At 33.6% G+C, this 22,836-nt stretch overlaps 3 protein-coding genes across 3 annotated transcripts; 2 read left to right on the top strand and 1 right to left on the bottom strand.

Moving 5' to 3' along the window:
* Positions 1-4,288: 4,288 nt before the first annotated feature.
* LOC101251633 (uncharacterized) lies at positions 4,289-12,635 on the top strand. The gene is given in 5 exon segments (XM_069290515.1): positions 4,289-5,824; positions 6,465-7,432; positions 7,477-7,495; positions 10,503-10,528; positions 11,191-12,635. Coding segments are annotated over 5 exon segments (2,739 nt in total). The 5' UTR covers positions 4,289-5,424; the 3' UTR covers positions 12,517-12,635.
* Positions 12,636-13,395: 760 nt separating this feature from the next.
* Positions 13,396-15,984, top strand: LOC101250557 (PIG-Y superfamily protein). The gene is given in 3 exon segments (NM_001365570.1): positions 13,396-13,553; positions 13,905-14,087; positions 15,429-15,984. Coding segments are annotated over 2 exon segments (255 nt in total). The 5' UTR covers positions 13,396-13,553; positions 13,905-13,926; the 3' UTR covers positions 15,523-15,984.
* Positions 15,985-16,849: 865 nt separating this feature from the next.
* Positions 16,850-21,694, bottom strand: LOC101248343 (UDP-URONIC ACID TRANSPORTER 1-like). The gene is made up of 4 exons (XM_004249194.5): positions 20,909-21,694; positions 18,595-18,698; positions 18,119-18,347; positions 16,850-17,273 (listed from the first exon to the last, which is right to left on the bottom strand). Exons 1-4 carry the CDS (start codon positions 21,359-21,361, stop codon positions 17,127-17,129), a joined length of 933 nt encoding a protein of 310 aa, XP_004249242.1. The 5' UTR covers positions 21,362-21,694; the 3' UTR covers positions 16,850-17,126.
* Between the last annotated feature and the right edge of the window lie 1,142 nt (positions 21,695-22,836).

Genomic DNA, 22,836 nt, shown 5'->3' with positions numbered 1-22,836 from the left:
CCCTTTATGTCTATAGACATGAAAAAGGTATGTGGAGCTATCCATTAGAAGCAATGGCTACATGCAGGGAAAACAGTCATTGCCATGTAGTTCATAATAGATAGGACGCACAGAAGAACAACAATGTTTTTAAAACTAAACGTTTGGAAATTTATACATTGAAGTGCCACCATGAATTAGAGGACAGGTTCATGATAGCACTTCAATGTATAAACTTTCAAACGTTTAGTTTTAAAAACATTGTTGTTCTTCTGTGCAGTCCTATCTATTGTGAACTCTCTGGCAATGATTGTTTTGCCTGCATGTAGCCGTTGCTTCTAACGGATACCTCCACATACCTTTTGTTTGCTGCTTTTCATGATTTTCAGTTGAGTTTCTTTTTACCCTTTTTGTTGTCATGTTCTCTTCTATCAATATTTTCACATTGTACAAATGAGGCTCTGAGGTTAGTTCTTGGTTATAAGTTGAGAAAAATTCATAGATAGCGATAGTTTTGTCCCTAATTAGGAAACAATAGCGATAGTTTGTGTCTGCACGCAAGTGAAATACACTGTATCTGCGCACTTACTATATCTCTGCCTAACTGAAAATCATGCGGATTCAAGATCAACTAAATACACTTTAGTACTCTTTATAGTCATCCCAAAAATGTCACACATACAACAATACACTTTACATTCACACAACATACACTTGTATGTCACTATATTTTAGTGTATCACTTTCATATTCGTTGTGCAACTGCTTGATTGTCTTCTATTTTAGTGGATATCCTTTGAAGAAGGCAGAAGCATATGCTTCATTAAGAAAGTAAGTTCCATCCATCCTTTGCACTATGTAGTTTCAATGTCAGGCATGCTCGCTTTCTCTTCTGCGGCATTCTCTTTCCTCTGAATATCTACTTTGACATGCATAAATGATCTTTTGATTGACATCGCCAAAGTAATTGCTAGCACTAGAGATTGTAAGAGTCCTGAAAATTTTATTTGCTTATGCAAGATTTTGGTAAATTTTAGGATTTCGTTAGCATGCTTGCAACGATGCTATAATCCAGCCAATGTCTATAAACTTATAAAATCACAAGATTGTCTGTCTGAACATGTATTAACAGCAAGCTTAAAGTTTTTGATGTCACTGATCGTCAATCTCTTTCTTTTTCTTTTTTTTTAATCTTTTGGCTTCTCAAATTTGATAGCAACATATAAAATGCGTTAGGGTAAACTCTATTGTTTGTGATTTATTCTTTTGGCAAGTGATAAATAATTGGCTGGCAGATCTGAAGCATTTGTTAGGAGTTCAAGGATATTAAACAATGCAGGATAGACTTAAACGAAATTAGAAAAATGGAAGTAACGGTCGTTTTGCTTTAACTGTGTTTTTTCTTTTAGTCTTCCTCAATATCTCCTTCAAATCTGGATCTTCCAGAAATTACTATATTGATCTGTTTGGCAATCTTTTCTTCTCAGATGAAGTTTCGGATTTCGTAATAATGCCCACTGTCTGATCATATTACTTTTGTCTAGACAGGGTCCCAAGACCAAGAAGATCTAATGCTGTTGAGTGGTGAAGCTCCAAGGATAAAGATCTCTATCTGATTCCCCCTGTAAATGTTGGAAAGAAATATCCAACACAATTATATAAACCTTTGCCATCGTGGACAACTTATGATGCTATATTATCTCCCGTCTTAGGCCTTTCCTTGTGAATGAATTGGAGCCACAGTACCTTCTTCATGATTGGAGGAAAGTATATGGGTGTCTTGTGATGTTTGTAATCCCTGTGCCAAGTTATGGTTGCCTTCACAGAGAAGTACCTTGCTGGCATTTGGATTATTTTGTTGAAGAATATGACTTTGTTGAAGTCATGGGAACTGCTTTTGGAAACCTTTTGCAGAAAAGCCTACTGTTATGGTTAGTCTCTCTTCCCATGGATGCTCAAATTTTCATATTGTTTGCTCTGGCTGTAAATGTATGTGCATGGCAGGCTGCCAATTCGATGAGAAGATAGAACTCATATTCTCTTAGGGGCCGTTTGATAGCTGGTTAGAGTTACGCACGTATTGATAATGCAGGGAATAGTTATGAGGAAATCTACGTATAATTCTATTAGTTATTCTACCTTCTATCCCGCGTAAAATAATTCGTAAATTCCCTCATAACCTATACATGTATGTGTCATGAGGGTTTCTAAATTGCTAACCAAATACTATATAAATTTTATATATGAATAACTTGTCTCTTTACCAGCTACACCTACCGAACGTGGTAAGTATTACTTGTACAGGATTTAATACAACTGTAACTCACCTCCAACACAGCTATCAAACGATCCCTTAGTTCCTTGATGAGTAACCACTTTGTTGGTATCATAATAGTCGGACAAACAAGATGCCTCTTAGTAAAGATTTCATAGTTGTTAGGTTGTTGATGTCAACATGCTGCTTTAAAAGTTTCAGTATGGTTATTTTGAACAAGGAACTTCCTTTTGATATTGTCTGCTTGTAAAGATGCTGCACTTCTGATATTGTAAAAATACTACTCAGGGATAGGAAAGATCAATTTCTTATTTGCTTTTATGTAGTTGATGCCACGCCTCTCTACCTCCACGAGGTAGTCATAAGGTTTGCATACATTCTACCCTATCCAAATCTTACTTGTGGGATTTCACTGGATATGTTGTTATAGCTGATGCCACCGAATAATTATTTACTATCCTAGTTCCGATGGCAGCCGGGGAATAAAACTGTTTCCTAGTTCCAATGGTAGCCAGGGAATAAAGGAACTGTTTTGAATGCACAATACGTAACGACCATCCTAAACTTGAGTATTTTCTTCAGATCCCCTTTACTATCAGTAGTCAATGTGGTAAAGGCTACCAAATAGCAAAGTTTGGGGGTAATTAAGACTACAGATAGTTTAGGAAGTATTTGAAGAAAACGCGTCAAATTTTAGGAAGGATCTGAAGAAAATGCATCATATAATATGTACCCATGAAATTTAGTCTATAGACATGTTGTCCCCCTCTTATTTCTTTGTTCAAAACAAATGATTTTCTGTTCAAGCCAGAAGTTGTGACTATATATAAATTCCTTCTTTATTTCAAGTGATCTCTAATATTGACCTAACCTAAGTTACTCGTACTCTTCACTTTAGTGTTGCACCCTTGTCGACATAACGGGGTGGGGTGGGGGGAATCCGTGTCTGATCTGGTAAAATTAGTCTTGGTACTCTGACCAAATTCGAGGGAGAAATTTTTGGACAGATTCAATGATTTGTGTGCGGAAAACAAGAATTGAGGTGAAATTGAAGAAAATGAAATACGTTATATATGTAAATTTCTTCTGTAAATTTCTTTTGTAACTCCCTTTCCTTTTATCTCCTTCCAGGATTCTCCTCAAGTTTTCTTCATAAGATCTTGTAACATAGGTTATACAACTCTAGTTTATTATTTGAATTATTTTTAGCCAAATTTTCGCACCCGTAACCATACAGATCCATATCACCGAATCTAAAAATTTATATCGTAGAGGATCTGATCTCTAAATCCGCATTCATATCGGACATCCGCACTAGAGTCCGAGCAAAATTAGGACCTAACTCTAATAAAAATCCAAGGCAAAGTTAGTGAATCAGAATTGATGTAACCATCTGTTTTCTCTACATCAACCTGTGAAGTTAAATTATATTTGTCAATTATCAAGCATATGTTGGTGTCAAATAACTGGTAGGTAAAACCAATAGTCTTTGCTCGTGTGATTTTACGGGGTATGTTGTATTTTAGCAAATTGGAGTTATTTCTGTTCATATTCTAAGTATTAAATAACTATAATAAAGTAATCATGGTCAAATTTAAGCTTTCAAAATATCATTAGTAATATTAATTTAATAAAATACGTCTCTAATTAACCTTTTCTTAAAGGTTATGTCAGATCAACAGGGATCAAATAATATGAAATGAAGGAAGTTCTTGTTTTTATCCTTTTCTCATTCAATGTCCGATCTTGTATCAGGGTTGAATTTGGATGGAAAATTCCACATCAAAAATAAGGGTAAGAAGCAATTTTATCCATCTCTGAATGTACACTAGCTAATCAAGAAAGGGTTGTCCTCCCTCTCAATCAATGCTGTTCTCCCTCTATTTCCTTCTTCCGGTGGTTGAGCGAGTCCGTTCTTCGTCCTTTTCAGACGCCTTTTGTGACAGGTTTACAAGAAACTTTGAGCGGGAGACAGGGGGCGAACCCGCAGGTTCCCCTTGCCCAAGAATTTCGGGTAGAGGAAAATGGGTAGGTTGGTTATATACTCTTATGCGCCTTCCTTCTTCGAACCTTTTGGTATGTATTGCCCCCTAACTATAGATCAGATCCACCAGACTAATCCCTTGAATCCGGTACCAACGGGTATCACCCCCCCCAAAACAACGTTCTCTTTCAGGCCTTTCAACCAATCGATACGACCCCGGACTTTATATTTGGGTTCAAACTCGAAATTGTCGATTAAAGATAAAAAACTTGAATAACTACTCCCTTTCATATTACGAGGCCCATGTTGAAAAGATATTTTAATAAGAGGTGTATTTTACTAAATTAATTTTATTATTGATGTTTTGGAACTTTACATTTGACTATTATTTTATTTGGTTATTTAAACTTTGAGTGTAGTATGGATAGAAGCAATAAATCTCTTGATATTTTAAAAAAATAGGGGAATAAAATGAAATAATTAGTTTTGGCATAGAAGCCAAGTAAAATGTAATGAAGGGAATATAATTTTCATTTTGGTTTCGTTTCATATTACTTGGTTCTATATTAAAAATAGTTATTCAATTTATTTGTCCAATTTGCGAGATCAAAAGAAATTTAATTACTTCGTCACTTCATGTGTTCACTTTTTACTTTGTGGTCTATTTTGGACTTTGCATGTAAATGTAAGGTGGTGCAAAGCAAGTAATTAATGTGAAATCTTTTGATATATTAAAAATGAACAAGTAAAAATGGATGGGTAGAAGTATATTTTTCCATTTCTCCTTTAGCATTAAGTAAAGCATTATTAGTAAAGTTAGTTAGGTACACATTTAATTAAAGTTCTTTTAAAGGGTGTGTCCAATTTTTTGAAAAGATTTGATATTTGATCGAGAATAGGAAATTCTCGAGTGGATTGTTATCCTTAAAATGGATGTGACAGTGCTTGATTTGACGTTCTTGATATCATGTGGTATTATTACCAGATGTGATCTCGTATGTGTGTACTTCTTGAAAACGATCAAAAGAGAGATGATGATCAAGTGAGAGGGTATTTCAGTCAATTAAATTCACACATACTTCCAACATCATGTGCTTCATATAATATAATATAAATATTACTTGTGTCCACATATGGTCATTTTTTTAGTCATTACACAGAGTACCATAAACCTCAAAACTCTTCCATGGCTGACCTCTTTGATCTGAAAAAACACAACCAAATGAACAATGAAGAAACATCTCATATAGCTATAGTAATTGTTCCATATTTAGAACAAGGTCATCTGAATCCCCTTCTCAATCTTTCTCGTATAATTTCATCGTACAAACTTCCTGTATTTTTCCTAGGTACTAGTACTAGTAATCGACAGGCGAAATTCCGGCTATCTGGTTGGAACATTCTTGATTTTCCGACTATTCGATTTCATGACCTTGTACCTGGTTCTTGTTCCTCAGTTTCTGCATCAGTAATGGAGAAACTAGGCTCATTCTTCACATCCATTTTGCTGCTTCGTGAACCAATTCGGGAGTTTTTGCAGGAAGTTTCGAGTACATATAGAAGGACAGTGGTTATTAATGACACAGGTATGTAAAGACGGATTCAAAATTTAAATTTGATGGATTTGGCTTTGGTTTTGAGCTTCTCTTTCTTTACTTCTTTTAGAAAGACAACCTATTTATGATTTCAGTAAGAGAATATTAGTAAAAGGAAGGATCTAGAATGTTAAATATTTTAGGAGCTAGATTAGTAGACGAGGAACAATTAAGAAATGACAACCAAAAAAAGATCTAGTAAAATAACTATTACAACCAGTTCGTCATGGCAACAACAGCACTAGGAGAAAGACGATTAGTATCTCACGAATGACAGCTATTTCACTCGTTCACGTGTCTATTTTGCTTTACGAGGTATCAAAGCTATTTTGGGTACAATCATTTCAATTTCTCGAGTTGATATCTCATATGGTTACTCAACTGAAGAGTATTATTTCTTCTTCGTTTCAACTTTTCATTGAACAAAGATAACTTTCTGAGATAATAGTTGTTAGTTGAGTGACCATATGAGAAATGAACTCGGATTTCTCTACAAGTCTTTCTTATTTTGAGGTGTTCAAGAAGACCTTATTGCAGGCTATTCGTGAGGGAGTGATTGGAGTTAAACCATGTAGCTATCAGTTGTAGTTGTACTTTTGAAATTATGTGTTCAAAAACCAAATTGTTGCAGGCATGTCATGGGTAGTTCAAGATGCAGTGTCAATACCCAATACAGAATGCTACTGCTTCCACACTATTTCTGCGTTCACTGCTCTGTCATTCGCCTGTGAAGCTACAAAAAAGCCACTTCCGTCTCCCGTGGCTGAGATAATTGCAGAGCTTCCTCCAAAGGAAAACACATTTGATTCCGAAACTATAGAATACATAATGATGCAGCACGAGTCGAGAGATTTTTACTCAGTTGGTCTACACAATTCTTGCAAAGAGATTGAAGGTGTTTTTATTGAATTGCTGGAAGAACAACGCGAAAACAAGCAATGGGCAATTGGTCCAGTATATCCAGTGGAAATTTCAAAGAGAAAAAGCTCTGAACTAACTCATGAATGTTTTTCATGGCTTGATAAACAAGATCTAAATTCAGTGATTTATGTTTCATTTGGATCGACAACTACGTTATCGAAAGAACAAATTAACGAGCTGGCATTTGGATTAGAACAAAGTGAGCAAAAATTCATCTGGGTTCTTCGAGGAGCTGACAAAAAAGGTGGGGATAATATCGAAAATGTCGAAAGAGGAAGTAATTCTGATTTGCCAGACGGGTTTGAAGAGAGAATCAAAGAAAAGGGGGTTGGGTTTATAGAGAAAAATTGGGCACCCCAATTGGAAATCTTGGCACATGGGTCAATCGGGGGATTCATGAGTCATTGTGGATGGAATTCATGTATCGAGAGCATTTCAATGGGAGTTCCAATGGCAGCTTGGCCGATCCATTCAGATCAGCCGAGGAACACTGTGCTGATAACAAAAGTACTGAAGATCGGGATTATTGTGAGAGATTGGGAAAATCGATATGAATTGGTAAGTGCTGCGAAAATTAAAAATGCGGTGAGATTTTTGATGGATTCTGCCGAAGGAGAGGAGCTGCGGCGGAGAGTGACAGAGTTGAGCAGTTCTGTGAAGAAGTCAGTGATGAATGGCGCCAGTCGCAAGGAGATGGACTCCTTTGTTGCTCATATTACCAGATAAGTTCGCATTTCTCAGGTTAGGTTGATAATAATAAATCTATCGTTTTAAACATATGTTTTGTTATTAAACGTTTGAGTAATGATCTGTTATAATCGATTAAACTGTTTCGATGTTATAAAAATATGTTGTCTGTTTATAATATAAACTGCTTTAGATTCTAATAGAACAATACATGAAACAAGCTCAACTAGTACAAAACTATAACTTTTTATCTTGTAATATGGGAAATGAAAGAGTCCATCTCTTTGCCACCGCCACCACGATTCACCACTGATTTGCTCAACTCCGTAGCCCTCTTTCTCATCTTATCTCCTTCTGCAGAAGCCATCAATCTCTTAACGCATTCTGCTACTGCGTCTGAGCTCATCTCATCGCCCAATCCTTCAATTGTAGTCCAATTTTCAACACCTCTGTTACTAAAATTGCGTTGCTTGGTTGATCTGAATGCATTGGCCAAGCGACCATTGGCACTCCCATTGAAATACTCTCCATACATGAATTCCACCCACAATGACTCATAAATCCAATGTGTTGCTTTCCTCATCGGAAATTGTAGTCGTTGTTCCAAAAGACACGAATATGAGTTAAGGGGATCACTTGTTTGTCCTATATCGAGCTATGGGTGTAAGGGGGCTCATCAACAGTGTACATAACAATTTTAATCATACCATGAATTATTGCGTGGTAAAAATAAATCAAAAATCCACTTTCCGGAATTGAAGTTATAGTAAATCTCGTAATATGAAAATAGATTTACCGTCATAGTTTAATTCAGATTCAATAATTGATTTTCTCATTTTTCGTGTTTGATTGTAGCAACAGAGGTTGCCTTAAGTCCTTTTTGTTTTGGTAGACAGATCACTCTCTTTTAATACATTTTACGTGGCGTTTAGTAACAGGAAGATTACACAAAGTCAAGTCTTTTTTGAAGCTTCTTCCGGATAAGTTGAATTAGACCTTTAATTAAATATGTCCATGTCAATTTGTTAATGATAGATACGTGGAACATATAACTTTCAATCAAACCTTCTATTCTATGCTTTCTATAAAGCTTGGAATTTGCTTCCTTAGATTTTGTTGTATTTATTTTATCTTCACAAATTGAATTTACACAAGTATCTTTGAACGACTTTCCTCGTGAAGGAAGGTTCCACTTTATTATTCAAATAATAGATATTCTCTCCGTTTCATTTTATGTGATATTATATTCTTTTTGATCAGTCCCAAAAAGAATGTCGCATTTTTTATATGGTAAATATTTAAAGGTACAATTCCTCTTTTACCTTTATTGGTCCCACTTAATTTTAATAGTACTCTAATACATTTATGACGAGAGAGAAAAGTGAATTTATTTTTTTACCGGGCAATTTGATAAACATTTCAAAGTATTTATTATTTCTTAAAGTTTGTATCCGGTCAAATATTGTCACATTAAATGAAATAGAGGGGTATAAGATTTTTGTTAACTTTCTTTTGTATCTTTTTTTTTTTAAAGTAAAAATCCTTATTACATAGCTAATCTTCATCGAGATCCGAACTAATCCAAATTTATATCATATAAAAGCTACTAAAGAAATAAATTCGCGGCCCTCCAAAAATTTTATGTATACTTAAAACTCGAGTTTGAAACCTTTAATTAGTAAAAAAATAACTATATTCAAACAATATAAATATATAATTTTTTTTTTTTGGACAAACGTAAGTGGTGACATAAGCTTACTACATGAACAATTGATATGTGATATCAATTACTCATCTTGCAAAGTCTTTCAACCTTCTAGACTATAGCTTCGTTGAAGTTTCCTAAATTTATCATCACGTTAAAGTATTATTCCACTTGACTTGGTCTTTCTTAGCCCTTTTTTTTATTCATATATTTTTTCACTCGATATTTAATATCTGCATGAAAATTCAATTATTTTAGATATGTTCTACATATGATTCTATTCAAAAAAAAGTATTTCTTATCAATACTTTTAGTTAAGAGAGAAATAGTCTTATTGATTACATTATGATTATCATTTAACTTTGTAACTTATAACTCACATGAAAAACAAATTTAATCAAACCAATAAATCACATAAAAAAACTTAGTTAAACTTATAAATCACATGAAAAACAAATTTAATCAAACCTAAAATTACATAAAAAAACTTAGTTAAACTTATAAATCACATTAAAAAAAATTGTTATTCTAAGACCCCTTAGTTTTCAATAAAAAAATAAATATTAGAGCAAAAGAAGTTATAATGAGACCACTAAAATCTTCCATCCTATTCGAACTTTTATAAATAAAATTTTTTTATTAAAATTTATTATATTTTTCAAAAATAAGTTATATAATATATAAATTTAATCAAATCTCAATATAAATATCAAAACAAAACCAGGTAGAAAAGTCACAGAGTTCAAAAAGTGCAAATCATTTAGTGGAAAAATTGGTTAGCTACACAATATTGACTGGCTTTGCAAAACGACATAATTCATCCTACAACTTTTTTTGTCCCCTTTTTTTTTTTTTACTATTTTAATATTTCCAGTAGTTTTTTTTTTAATTTAAAATGTGGATGTATTTTTTAAAATTTAGTCATCTATGTCTGTCATTTATTCAATTAAAAAAAGGTGTTACGTCTGTCATACTGAATAAAAAAAAAAGGTTACCTTAATTGTTTATTATTACTTGTCATTACCTTCTATATTACTCATTTTTTAAGTTAGTTATCACGTCTTTATAAGTACATTTTTCTTTTAAAATTTCAGAAACTATATTATGTATGTTATTGTTATTGTGATAATATAATGATAATTACTACTATCTTGTATTATGTTTAAGTCATAAATATGAAATTATCCTTATTATTTATAATAATATATTCAGTGAAATTTCATATTTTTGTTTATATTTTGTTTGAATTATTATTACTCATTATTTCATAATATTTATATTGTATAGTACTATACTGTACTGTATTGTATGTTAGATGTAATATTTGGTTAGATTGTATTGTTTGTTATTGTTTAGTAATATTGTAATTGTTTGGTTTGATTGTATCGTATTGTAATGTAATTTATAAATTTATTTAAATATCCTTAATTATTCTAGAGTAGGTGGTTCAACTAGATTTAAATAATTAAAGTAAAGGGTAAAATAGTATTTTGAAAAATTATTTAAAGATATAATTGAAAAAAGAAATTAAGTAAAAATGGAAACACACCAAATTGGTTGTTCCATAAAATAAGGGTTTCTATTGTTAAGTAATAACTAAATTTAACAATCATTTTAACAACCAAAACAAGTTATAGGTATAGTAACGATGAAATACAATACAATGGATAACAATGATCCAAACATAGTGTTAGTGGCTTTAAAAAAGATAAATAATATATAACAGATCTTATCACTGTTTATAAAATTTGCTATTTTTGAAATAGAATTAGATTGTGTCCTGATTACCGTTAAACGATGAAAATGCTTTATCAAAACTAGATAGGAAAACTTAGCTAACTTTCGTATTTTGATAGCATCTTTATATAATAAGTAGCAACAATCAGATCCAGAGGCTATTTTCAAAAGAATTGTTTCGTTATAAACCATATTTAAATTATTTTTTTATATATCTGAATTTAATCGAAATTCAATACGGACCAATTCCACCTTTAAATACAGCCAATTGTAAGCAACAAATATTTCAACAACTCCGAAAAAAAAGCTTTGTTCTTCCATGGCGAAACTCACCAATCATGAAGTTGCCATAGTAATGATTCCACTACCAGCACAAGGCCATTTAAACCAACTCCTCCACCTCTCCCGCCTCATCTCCGCCTATAACCTCCCACTCCACTTCGCCGGAGCAGCCGTACACCTCCGTCAAGCAAAAAATCGTATCCATGGCTGGAACCCAGTCTCCACCTCCACCGTCAAATTCCACGAACTCCCAATCCCAAATTACGAAACCCCTCTTCCTAATCCAAATTCCACCACCAAATTCCCTTCCCAATTGATGCCGTCTTTCCACGCCACGATTCATCTTCGTCACCCGATTACTTCCCTTTTACAAGAACTCTCCAGAAATTACAGAAGAGTAATTGTTATTTACGATTCTTTAATAGCTTGGGTTCTTCAAGATACACCTTCTATACCAAACGTTGAGTGTTACAGCTTTCGTAGCATTTCAGTTTTTTCGATCTACTCTTGGGATAAATCCAGTGTAACGCCGGAGTTTACAGAGTATAGCAGAGTACAATTTGAGTTCAGAGAAATTGTTAATTCTGGTAATTTATACAATTCTTGCTATGAAATTGAAGGATTGTATCTTGATTTTGTAGCAAAAGAGAAAAGTGCGCGTAATAAACAATGGGCTATTGGACCATTAAACCCTGTGAAACAGTTTGATAAAAAAAATTCATTAATTTCGCATAAATGTATGAATTGGCTTGATGAACAAGAACCAAATTCTGTGATATTCGTGTCTTTCGGGACGACGACTACGTTTTCTGATGAACAAATTAAGGAATTAGCAATTGGGTTGGAGAAAAGTGAACAGAGATTTATATGGGTATTGAGGGAAGCTGATAAAGGTGACATTTTTACAGGGGAAAGTAGAGAAGTTGAGTTACCAGAAGGGTATGAAGAGAGAGTGGGGAAAAGAGGGGTTATAGTGAGAGATTGGGCACCACAATTGGAGATATTGGGACACGAGTCGACGGGTGGATTCATGAGCCATTGCGGGTGGAATTCGTGTATGGAGAGTATATCAATGGGAGTACCAATATTAGCTTGGCCAATGCATTCAGATCAACCAAGAAATGCAGTTTTGGTAACTGAAGTGTTGAAAATTGGAGTAGAGTTGAGGGATTGGGCAAAGAGAGATGAGTTGGTGAGTTCAGTTGCAGTTGCAGAATGTGTTAAGAGATTGATGGATTCTGCAGAAGGAGATGAGATGAGACAGAGGGTTATGGAGTTGAGTAAATCAGTGGTGGATGGTGGTGGCAGTGGCAGAGAGATGGCTTCTTTCATTGCCCATATTACGAGATAATAAAAGACGATTTTAACTAGATTTTATTCCTTTTAAACGATTGTAGTGAGTTTGTTGTGCCAACTTGAAGTGGCTATTGATGGGCTACATTTATAAAGAAGTTCAGTGTGTTACTATAATTCGACTCAAAGTTAAAGGTGTTTTAATGTTTTACGCGTTGTGTAATATTGATAATTAATTGATATATGATAACGTAAAAAATAAATACAAGTATCATGTTGGATCACAATCTAATCAGCTTTGAACAAACCTATATTTCAGAGCGGCATAATACATAAATATGCCCTTTAACTTGGCTTTGAATCACATTTATGTCCTTCAACTTTGGGCGTGCACAAGCAAACACTTAACTTATATAAAGTTGAACAAATTGACACACATGTCCTACGTGTCATTCTACATGTCATTTTTTTATTCTATGTGGTGTCCTACGTATATTGTGTCATGTAGGACTCATGTATTTATTTATTTAAAAGTTGAATAGTTAAAGTGTTTGTTTGTGTTTATAAACGTTGGAGGTTAAAGTTAAAATTCAAAATCAAATTTATAATTAATATATGTATTATGCCTTTCTGAGTGCTTGAAATTTCAAAGTGAATTTTAATTTCGATTCTTCTCACAAGATTCAAAAGTTACATTTCTATATATTATCTTCTTTTAATATTTTTATTCGTTCACTTTAAGAAAATACTACAATATTCAAACATGTAATTATTTTTTTTTTAAAAATGTTTTATATGCTAAAAATGTAATAAAAGTATTATGTTTTTTTTTTTTTTTGCAATATTGCACACCCTTTCAGGAAATTTCCATGGCAGGCAGCCAAGCGAGTTTGGTTTCCAAATACGAACAAACACCAACAAGAAATTACGCCTAATTACAGTGCTCTCTAAACGTATTTGGATTTCTTCAGTTTGTTCTTCTCAGTGTTTCTTTTGGTGAGTTTGATTCAGAAAACTCGAAGGTTTTTTAAAGAATAGAGAAGGAAATAGATATGGGTATGCTCAGATAGCAGTTTTGGTGACCAATTTTTCACGGTTTGTGCTAAACCCTTTTCGATTTTCTTGCTCAATTTGCTTGTATCAGTGAAAATTTCCATGAAAGATTGGATCTTTTTGTTGCTTTGTCGATTATGAAATCACCCAAATTAGCAAAATCTATTTTTGCTGCTTTTTCTGATATGGGTTATGCTGAGACAGCAATATAGTGACTAAATTTTCACGGTTTGTGTTGAACCCTTTTCGATTTTGTTTCTCAATTTGCTTGTATCAGTGAAAATCTCATGAAAGATTGGATCTTTTGTTGCTTTTTTGATTATGAAATTACCCAAAATCAGCAGTCTCTTTTTCTGCAATTGTTTGATGTATTATTGTGCTTTCTTTTTCCAGTCTGTGAATTTTCAAGTATCAAATGGCGCTGTGTTCTATTTACAAGTATGGTTCAAAAGCTCAAGGGTTGGCGTTTCTTGCATTTGGGTCCATTTCCTTTTTGGTATTTGTTTATGTTGCTATTGTCTCCAAGTTGCTTCCGCCATTCGACAATCCGATCCTTGCAGCCATTCAGAATGACAGGTGACTTTCCCTTTGTTCAATTTTATCCAGTTTCTGTTATTTAGTCAAATTAGCTTATGCCTGGCTGTATTGATAGCTATTGGGAATTATTATAATGTAGTGCTTAGTGAAATGCAAACTGTTATTGAGCCTTATCCGGATTGTTTGTCGCTGTTTCACTTTAGAAACTGATTGTTTAGATAAAATTATCTCTAAATTTAGGGATTTGTAAGGAACTTGACACTGTGACATTGTTTTGTAGATCATAAACTGAGTTGAGGTATCGAGATTTTAGATAGTGTTTTGGGATAATAAATGGGTTTGTTCACTTACTATTTATGAATGTTCTTTTGCTGTCCACTGTGTTTGTTACTCTTGACAAATTGTATGATTGGCCTGTTGGTAATAGTTGTTCACAAATTGTATAGATCATAACTTACCGGTTTGGGATCATTTATGCTCTAACTGCAGGGATGTTGATCCCACTCCCATTTAAACTTATTTTACTAGGATCTCGTCTCCATGAAACTTGCATTCATATTTGTGACACTTCTGTCTGTTTAATAATTATCTCGTCTCCCCTTTTTGAAAAATAAAGAGATTTTATCTAGTTCATTGGAAAGGTACTTTTTGGGATTCTGCTTTTAATCATCATGGATATAGAAAGAAGATTACTTAGAAGCCGATGCTGCTGGTCGAAATGTATTATGCTTTCCATACGACCTATAGCTCTTCAGTAAGTTACAACTCGAACATCTAACTGCTTGTGGTTTCAATAAAAAAGTTAATATGCTTAAGAGGTTTACAACTACATGGGTCTCTTCCAACCAGTTAACTGAAAGATCAATTTTGAATAGAAACACTTCCATTTTCTTACTTATTCATCACTCACATTGAGCCGAAGCATTGATTTGGTAGTACCAGACCAGTACTTCTCAATTCTGGATGCTTACATTCATTGTTAATGCATTAGCCAGCTTGCAGCATAATATTACGTACTGGTATGATGATTTGGTAAAAGTTGATTCGATTATGTTATCTTAATACTTTAGTTATACAAGAGTCTTCATTAACTGAATTCGACTTCGTCAATAAAAAGCGGTTATGGCATGAGTGGAATTGTTATTTGGAAAGGAGGATTCTATGAGATATCTTTCTGATTTTGTGATGGTTGTTAGTCTAATATAATCACCGTGCTATAATCAAAATCTTACTAAATGCTTGATGGGTTTTGTAGCTGGACTATCTCATGTTCAATAGTTTACGAATATTCTTCTTCCCCTTATCCCAAATTATCACGTTTGTGTTGGTATAAATAGCGCTTTTAGCCTGTGTTTGAGTTATTTTGTATTTCTGTTTCAGATACTATTGCTTTCTGGTTCCATTAACGCTTCCCATCCTTGTTGTTGCTATATATTTCCACTGGCTCAGCATGAAGATCTTTAAGCATGCATAGCTCAGACGAGGTATGGAGCTTTTGTGTAATCTCACGAAGGATCGTCATCAATTGGTTAGGTTTCTGATTCCAAGTTGTTTACTTGAAACATTTGACATGAGTAGAATGAGATAAGTTTTCGTAGTAATGACAAACGAAGATACTTTCACTATTAAAGTGTAGTTATTTCAGCCCCTTTTGTGTTTCTGCATTTCCCGGAACTTCAGAAGTTAAGAGGACAAAATCGCGAGCTTCCTTCAAATAAATAATTTGCATAAATCAATACTTGCTTCTATCCAAGATTTTTGATGAAGGAACCGCTTATGAAGAAGACATTTAGGCTACTAAATCATCTTAGGACATTTAGACATTTTAAGTTTTTTTTTTTATCCTAATTCAACAGTTCAGTTGTTTGTAATTGGTATGAACACAGAATTTTGAAATTGACTTGCTTATATATATTGAAGTAATTGTAGGAAAAAAGCTGTCTTTGTTAATCTTCTTCTTTTTGAGGGCTTGATTAGCCTATTATCCCTGGTGGGAGCTAGCAGATACCTTGTGAAATTAGTTCTCGAGTTATAAAAAAATATTAAGAAGGTAAAATTGTAGACAAAATGACACTGAAGTTTTACTCAAGTCACTTGCAAATTCTGTTAACTCGAATATTAATAGTTTGAATTAACAAACTCTAGTGACTAGCTAAACAATATCAAATAATGCAAACAATTTTCTAAGTAAAAAAATTGAAAGTGTTCTCTTTTTTTTTTCCGATAAAAAGTACAATATGATCCACTAAAGTTTTTGCTATGCGCGAGATTTAGAGAAGAGTCGAACCAAAAAGGTCATTGTACATAGTTTTGGATGACAAGAAAAAAGAACACTTTTTTGAAGCATTATAGACTGTATTGACAACTAAAAGAAGGTTGTTGGTCAACTTTTAAAGGGGAGAGCCTTAGCGCAGCAATAAGAGTCTATCAGTATATTGAATGTTACGAGTTTAAGGTGTAAAAATAATCTTGGAGAAATATTATTCTGAAATTTTGCTAAAAGTAGTCGAACGAATAAAGTCAGGGAAAATTTATGAAGTTATTTTGATGAATTTTGAATATATAATAGTTCAGAATCGTATCTCTTTAGAGTTTCTAAAAAAAACATTCTATATATGTTTAAAGTACTTATAAAGCAGACATATTTGGTTCCCTTTTTCCTAGTGTGGATATGGAGATTATTAAGGGAATATGAAAGAGTTGGTCATACCACATGCTTCGAACTCATTGCTTTTGTCTCGAACTATGTGTATATATATAAAAAAATAGATTTTAAATGTAAACATATAATATAAGGACCATTTGAAGGAAGAAGACATTATTTGACTTTATTGTAACAACACACAAAAAAAATAGTTACAAATGTAAAGATCCCCTCTTAATAGAAAGAACACAACAGAAGAATGGTAAAAGAAATCAACCCCTTTTAACCATTTCATCTGTCTATGGGCTACAGAATTGCAATGGAATCTATTTCTTCCTAACTCTACCACAACACAGCTAACACCTTTTGAAGAAACACAAGTGTCTGGTACTTTATGAAAACAAGAAAAAAGGGGTTTCGATTGATGTCAAAACTTATTTGTGCCTTCTTTTGGATTCTCCATAAGCAACAACTCCCATCACAGTCATTGTGTAGCCCGCGATTCCGATGAATGTTACTGGATTTTGGAAAATAAGTATGGAGATAACAACAGCAACTGCACCTTTTGCATTGCCTAGGACCTGCACCAGTCCATAGAGAGTTAAGTTATTTCAAACAAGTGAAAAATATGTTACATTTGCAGCTACTATGAGAATTTAGTAACCATTCTTGAAAAATATAGTAGGTGTTTTTTTTTTTTGGCAGGGGGGATGACAAGGGAAACTCGAAACCGCTATACTTGGGTGCATACACGATAAAATCCCCGCTCTTATGCAATAACTCGCAAACCACATATAGATGTAACCTGCACTAGACAAATCTGGTGCGAGGAGCTCGACCCAGAAGACAAACCCTTGCTTTTGAACTTGAGACCTCCAACATGAAAGTCCCAAGCCCAAACCACTGGGCCACCCTAAAGGGCAATAGTAGGTGTTTAGACAGTATTTGGTTGATGTTTCACAGACTCACCAAAGAATGTTGTTGCATCTTGACAGATCTTCTAAAGATGCATTACTTTTGGAGGATTTGATACACACTTGGTTGCATTTTTGAAGAGTCGGAGCAATATAGTATTTGGTTGAAGTTTAAAGGGTATTTGGAAGTCGTGTTCAAACAATGTATTTAAAAAAATAATCTTTCTTGGCCAGAGACTAGGCGTGATCATTCGTGTTTAAGTCTAAAGAAATATGTCGAGTTAAGAGAACAAAAACATATGCTAATCCAGGAGTGGTCTATAGTGGCCAATGCTATCTACGATAAGGTTCTTTATTCCTAGGTTCAGACTTGAACTCGAGACTTTTGATTAAGGATAATATATTTCCAACCACTCCACCACATCCATCGGTTATCATTCTGCTTTCATCTTTCTTTTGCCACATAACACTACACTTAAAGGGGAAAAAAGAGGGGTAGGAGAGGAGCAAACCTGGAGTGTCAATGCACTGGTATGCTTAGTCACCAAAAAGTTCAATAAATTGGCACCATAGGCCATTGCGGAATTAACCACAATAAGCAGGCCAAGGTATCTGTGTTCAGTCGCGAGTGTTGCAGTGACATCGATAACATTGGGCTCCATAACGAGTGCAGCAGGCAATAACACTACGACAGCAATTGGTGACATGTAGAGCAGGAGATTCATGGAGTTCAGCTTCTCCCTGAAAGATAACATCAAGTTAAGGAGAAAACTACTAGTTAAAATGTAACAGCAAAACAAACGAACGACAAATAAATCGAATGAAGGGTCATGAATTTGAAAGGAACCCCAATCTCTATCAGATGTAAATCAAACGAGGAACCTAGAAGATCAGAAACTCGTAACCTGTAGTTAGTTATCTTTTAGATGATGTGATGGTAAAAGTATTTTGCGTTCACACAGATGGCTAGAAGACGCAAAGTACTTACCCTTCAGAAGAAAGAAGAACTCCTTGAAGAACAGACTTGAAGGCTCTAGCAGCAGTTGCACCAATACACATGATAAATCCATAAAGGTGGAAGCTTGGCTCACCCTATCATCAAATCAAGAAACTTAATAGTCAATAAACAACAATAACAACATACCCGGGATAATCCCACACGTGGAATTTGGGGAGGGTAGCGTGTGTGCAAACCTTACCGCTACCTTAGGAGGTAGATTAATACTTAATAAAAGTTACTACAAAATTTTCAACAAGAAAACAAAACCTATTTCAACAACCAATAGATGGATACTTGTCATGGCTTAATAAACTTCAAATATAACACAACAAAAGACAAAGGTAAGTAATTTAACTATCAATTTCTTACTGAATAAAATCTTAAATTAATACCATGAGACATTGAGAATCTCTGAATTGCTTGAAGTATATTTATCATCTAGTGTTTGATTCTGTATATATGTCATCAAAACACACTCAATTGAGACTTGAGAGGCAAAGATACAAGGTGATCTATCCCTATATTTTCAAGTTTTGCTAGACAGAGTTACCCTAAAGCTAGCTCGGACATCACGATTGTTTACTTTTTTTTGGATGACAAGGGAAATCCGTAGCCGCTACCCTTTGGGTGCGCACATGGTAAAGCCCCTTCCTATGCAATAGCTCGCAAACCACATAGGAGAGGTAACCATCACTAGGCAAATCTGGTGCGATGAACTCTCGACTCATAAGACAAATCCCTTGCTTCCGCTAGCAAGGGATTTCGAACTTGAGACCTCCAACATGAAAGTCCAAGCCTAAACCACTAGGCCACTCCGAAGGGTCTCGGACATCATGATTATCATAAGAAAAAAACACATTCTACCGAGCAAACTTCACTTTAATGAATATCTCCAATGGAAACGTCGTCAAGGAAGACACTATCATTTTAAAAAAGCCAGTGCTCTTTATGAAAATTGAAATAGAATGTGAAAGTAACATAATTTCCATCGAAAAGAAAAGCAAACTACTGCAAAACACAGAAATGGTAAGAATTGTTCACAAAGGAAAGTATTTTTGACAGGGGCATCAATATACAGGTGGAAGATTACTAGAAAGATTCGAAGTTGAATGAATAATGGGCTTGATAAAAACTTATGATGTGTTGAACACATTAAATTTAAATTCTAGATCTGCCTGACAACAAATTGTCGAGGCGTTATAATGTATCGATATGAGCATCCATAAAAATTCTCATATCTGATCTCAATCAGTTAATCTAGACTTCTAAAAGAACTACTGCCATTGTTAAAAAAATCATACATCAACTTTAATAGGAATGAAATTAAACAGCCCAAAAAAGGATAGAAATTTTAAGAGAAAAAGATCCAATTTTTCTACACGAAACATACTACAACCTGATCAACTAAATATAATACCAAGTAACAAGCAATTAAATATTCAACAATAAAGGCCACGGTGGAGCTATAAGTGCTCCTCCATCTTTAACCATAAGTCTCAGGTTCGAATCCTAGGTGCATATTGCCTCCAAAGTGACCTCCTGAATCCAAAATAGTCAAGCGCCAAAATAGGGTATAAAACACGGAAACCCAAAAAAAAAGACAAGCAATTAAATGTTCACCACCAAAAGTCATGGTGAGTTGCAAGTACTGCATCATTTTTAACCAAAGGTCTTTGATTCGAGCCCTATGTATGTTTTATCCCCAAAGTGGGACCTCCTAAATCTAGAGTCGAGCCCATAATGAGTACAAAATACGAAAACAAAATAAAAGCAATTTACTTTTCATTACCAAAGGTCTTGGTGAAGTTGTAAGTATTCCTCCATCTTTAACCAACGAGCTCGGGTTCAACCCCTAGGCATGTTTTATCCTCAAAGTGGAACCTCCTAAATCTAGATTGGTCGAACCCCAAAATGGGACAAGACAAAACCAAAAAAAAAAAAAGAAAACAAGCAATTAACTATTCACCACCAAAGGTAGCCTAAAAAGTATTCCTCCATCTTTAACCAAAGATCTTGTGTTCAAGCCTTACGAACGTTTATTCCCTAGAGAATGGGTCGAGAACACGGAAACCAAAAAAAACAATTAACTATTCACCACAAAGGTTGTAGTGGAGCTATAAGTACTTCTTTATTTTTAACCAAAGGTCTCAATTTCAAACTCTAGAGCGTTTTATCCCAAAGTAAAATTGAATCCAAATTAGTCGAGCTCCAAAATGAATACGAATACACGGAAACCAAAAAAAAACAAGCAATTAACTATTCATTTAAGAAAAAGAACAAGTTAGAAAGTTTGCAAACATACCCCACTTGCGATAACAACCCCAGTAACAACAGGAACAAGGCAACCATAAGTAGCCCAAGCTTCTTGCTTCCTTGTCATCAAATAAGCAAACAATGCAGTAAAAAAGGGTGTTGTTGCACCCACAGCCTGATTAAACGACACAGGCAAGTACCTTAAAGAAATGTTTCCACCAACAACAGAACCACAAAAGACAACACTAAGGGTAGAAATTCTTAAAAATTGAGACCTTGATTTAATCCTCTGAAAAGGTGCAATCTTTAAGAAAACAATAGAAACATAGCTAAGAACAGCACAAGCTGTCATATGACACATTGTAAGAAAAATTGGGAATCTAAATCCATAATTTGACAGCAATAATTTGTTTAAAAGAAGAACTCCAATATTTGAGGAATACCAAAATGTTATAAGTGTAGCTATGAAAAAACCCTTCTTTTCTAATTGTCCAGACAACATTTTTTTTTGATTCTTGATTTTATCAAAAATGGCAAAAAGATTCGATTTTTAAGGTACCCTTTTGTTGAAACTACAAGAAAAAACTCAGAAATTGATCAATCCACCCTTTTCTCAACAGATTTTCAAGATTTATTTCTTGAAAAAAATTTGATTTTCAGTGTGTGTGTGTGTTTGGGAACTTTTTTGTGGGGAATGTATGTAAGTGGAAGAAAGAGAAGCAATTGTGTTATTTGTGTGCCTCTCTTCTTCCTTTTTCTTCCCCACAAGACCCAAATTTTGGAGATTACCTCTAATTTTTGTGAACTTGTAATATATAAAGAAAGAAAAGTTCAATGTACTTAGATATTTAAGATAAAGAGAAGTTCTAATTAAAGTTGAAATATAGGGTGATCCAATTTTTTCGACCCTTTTTTAAATGTATAATTTTTGAAGGTGAAAGAAAAAAAAATATTTTAAATTTAAAATTTTAATATATAGTGTGGTGATTCACATATTTTCTGTGGTGAACTTCCATGTTATTGAACTGAATGTTTGTTGGATCATGCAATTATAAAATTTGGAGATAGTAATTTTTTTTAATGGAGAAAGGATTAGTGGTGTATGATTCGAATTTTGATGGATAATGGATTGTTATATATTTATTTGTTTAAATGTCATATTAATTTGTTTGTATGATGTGCATCTAACTTACATGTCATGTTATTTTACGTTTTTACTGTCGAAGGCAATATAGGAGATAAATTTATCAATAGAGAGTTTTGATAATACCTTGGTATTCAAACATTATAATTTGTTAGTAATTTATGAATTTTGTTTTCTTATTTTTTTCCATTTGTAGAAGTTTGCTCATATCAATTGAAATGTTTGAGCTTATGATATTTATAGTATATGGTAAAAAGAATACATCAATTATCCTTTTTTTTATGAGTTCTGTCCCATAATTATGTATTTGTTTCATTTATCTATCTAATTATTATATTTTTTGTGAGTTTATATTTTGACTATTTATTGTTTTATTTACGTACTTAAGCTAGCACTCTCTTTGTTAGACATATCTCGATGACGACTTGGCCAATATATATGGTTGTTATAAATTGAGAAGAATATTTGATCAACTCACCATCAAGATATTATGATTTAATACCGAGGAAGTAATGATTTAAATAGATATAAGAAATAATGAATAGTTAAAGTATGAAATTCGTGAAAAAAAAATAATTTTTTCATGGTGTGCTTTTGATCTAAAATCATCTTTATTTTGTAATTGAGTGATAGCAATAAAGAATTGCCTAACTCACTAGAAGATAGTGACCCTAACTTTTTAGATAGAAAAAAGTTACCAAACTAATTACTGCATGCATGTGTTATGTTAAGGAAAACATTTGATGCTATGAAAATTTTGATACTTCTTAACAAACTTTATGAATCTAATTTTGGCATGAATTAGTTAGGTAAGTTTTCAATTCGATGATATA

The sequence above is a fragment of the Solanum lycopersicum genome, chromosome 10 (genome assembly GCF_036512215.1).
Source record: "Solanum lycopersicum chromosome 10, SLM_r2.1".
NCBI lineage: Eukaryota > Viridiplantae > Streptophyta > Magnoliopsida > Solanales > Solanaceae > Solanum > Solanum lycopersicum.
Note: the sequence above shows the minus strand (reverse complement) of the source record. Positions and strands in the feature narration are given on the sequence as shown.

Excerpts from the sequence above, each read along its gene's own strand:
- LOC101248343 (XM_004249194.5), bottom strand. The coding sequence starts at position 21,361 with ATGTTGTCTGGACAATTAGAAAAGAAGGGTTTTTTCATAGCTACACTT. Across the intron at positions 18,699-20,908 it reads GGGTTGTTATCGCAAGTGGG|GGTGAGCCAAGCTTCCACCT; the intron begins GTATGTTTGCAA and ends ATTTGATGATAG. Across the intron at positions 17,274-18,118 it reads CCAGTGCATTGACACTCCAG|GTCCTAGGCAATGCAAAAGG; the intron begins GTTTGCTCCTCT and ends GGACTGGTGCAG.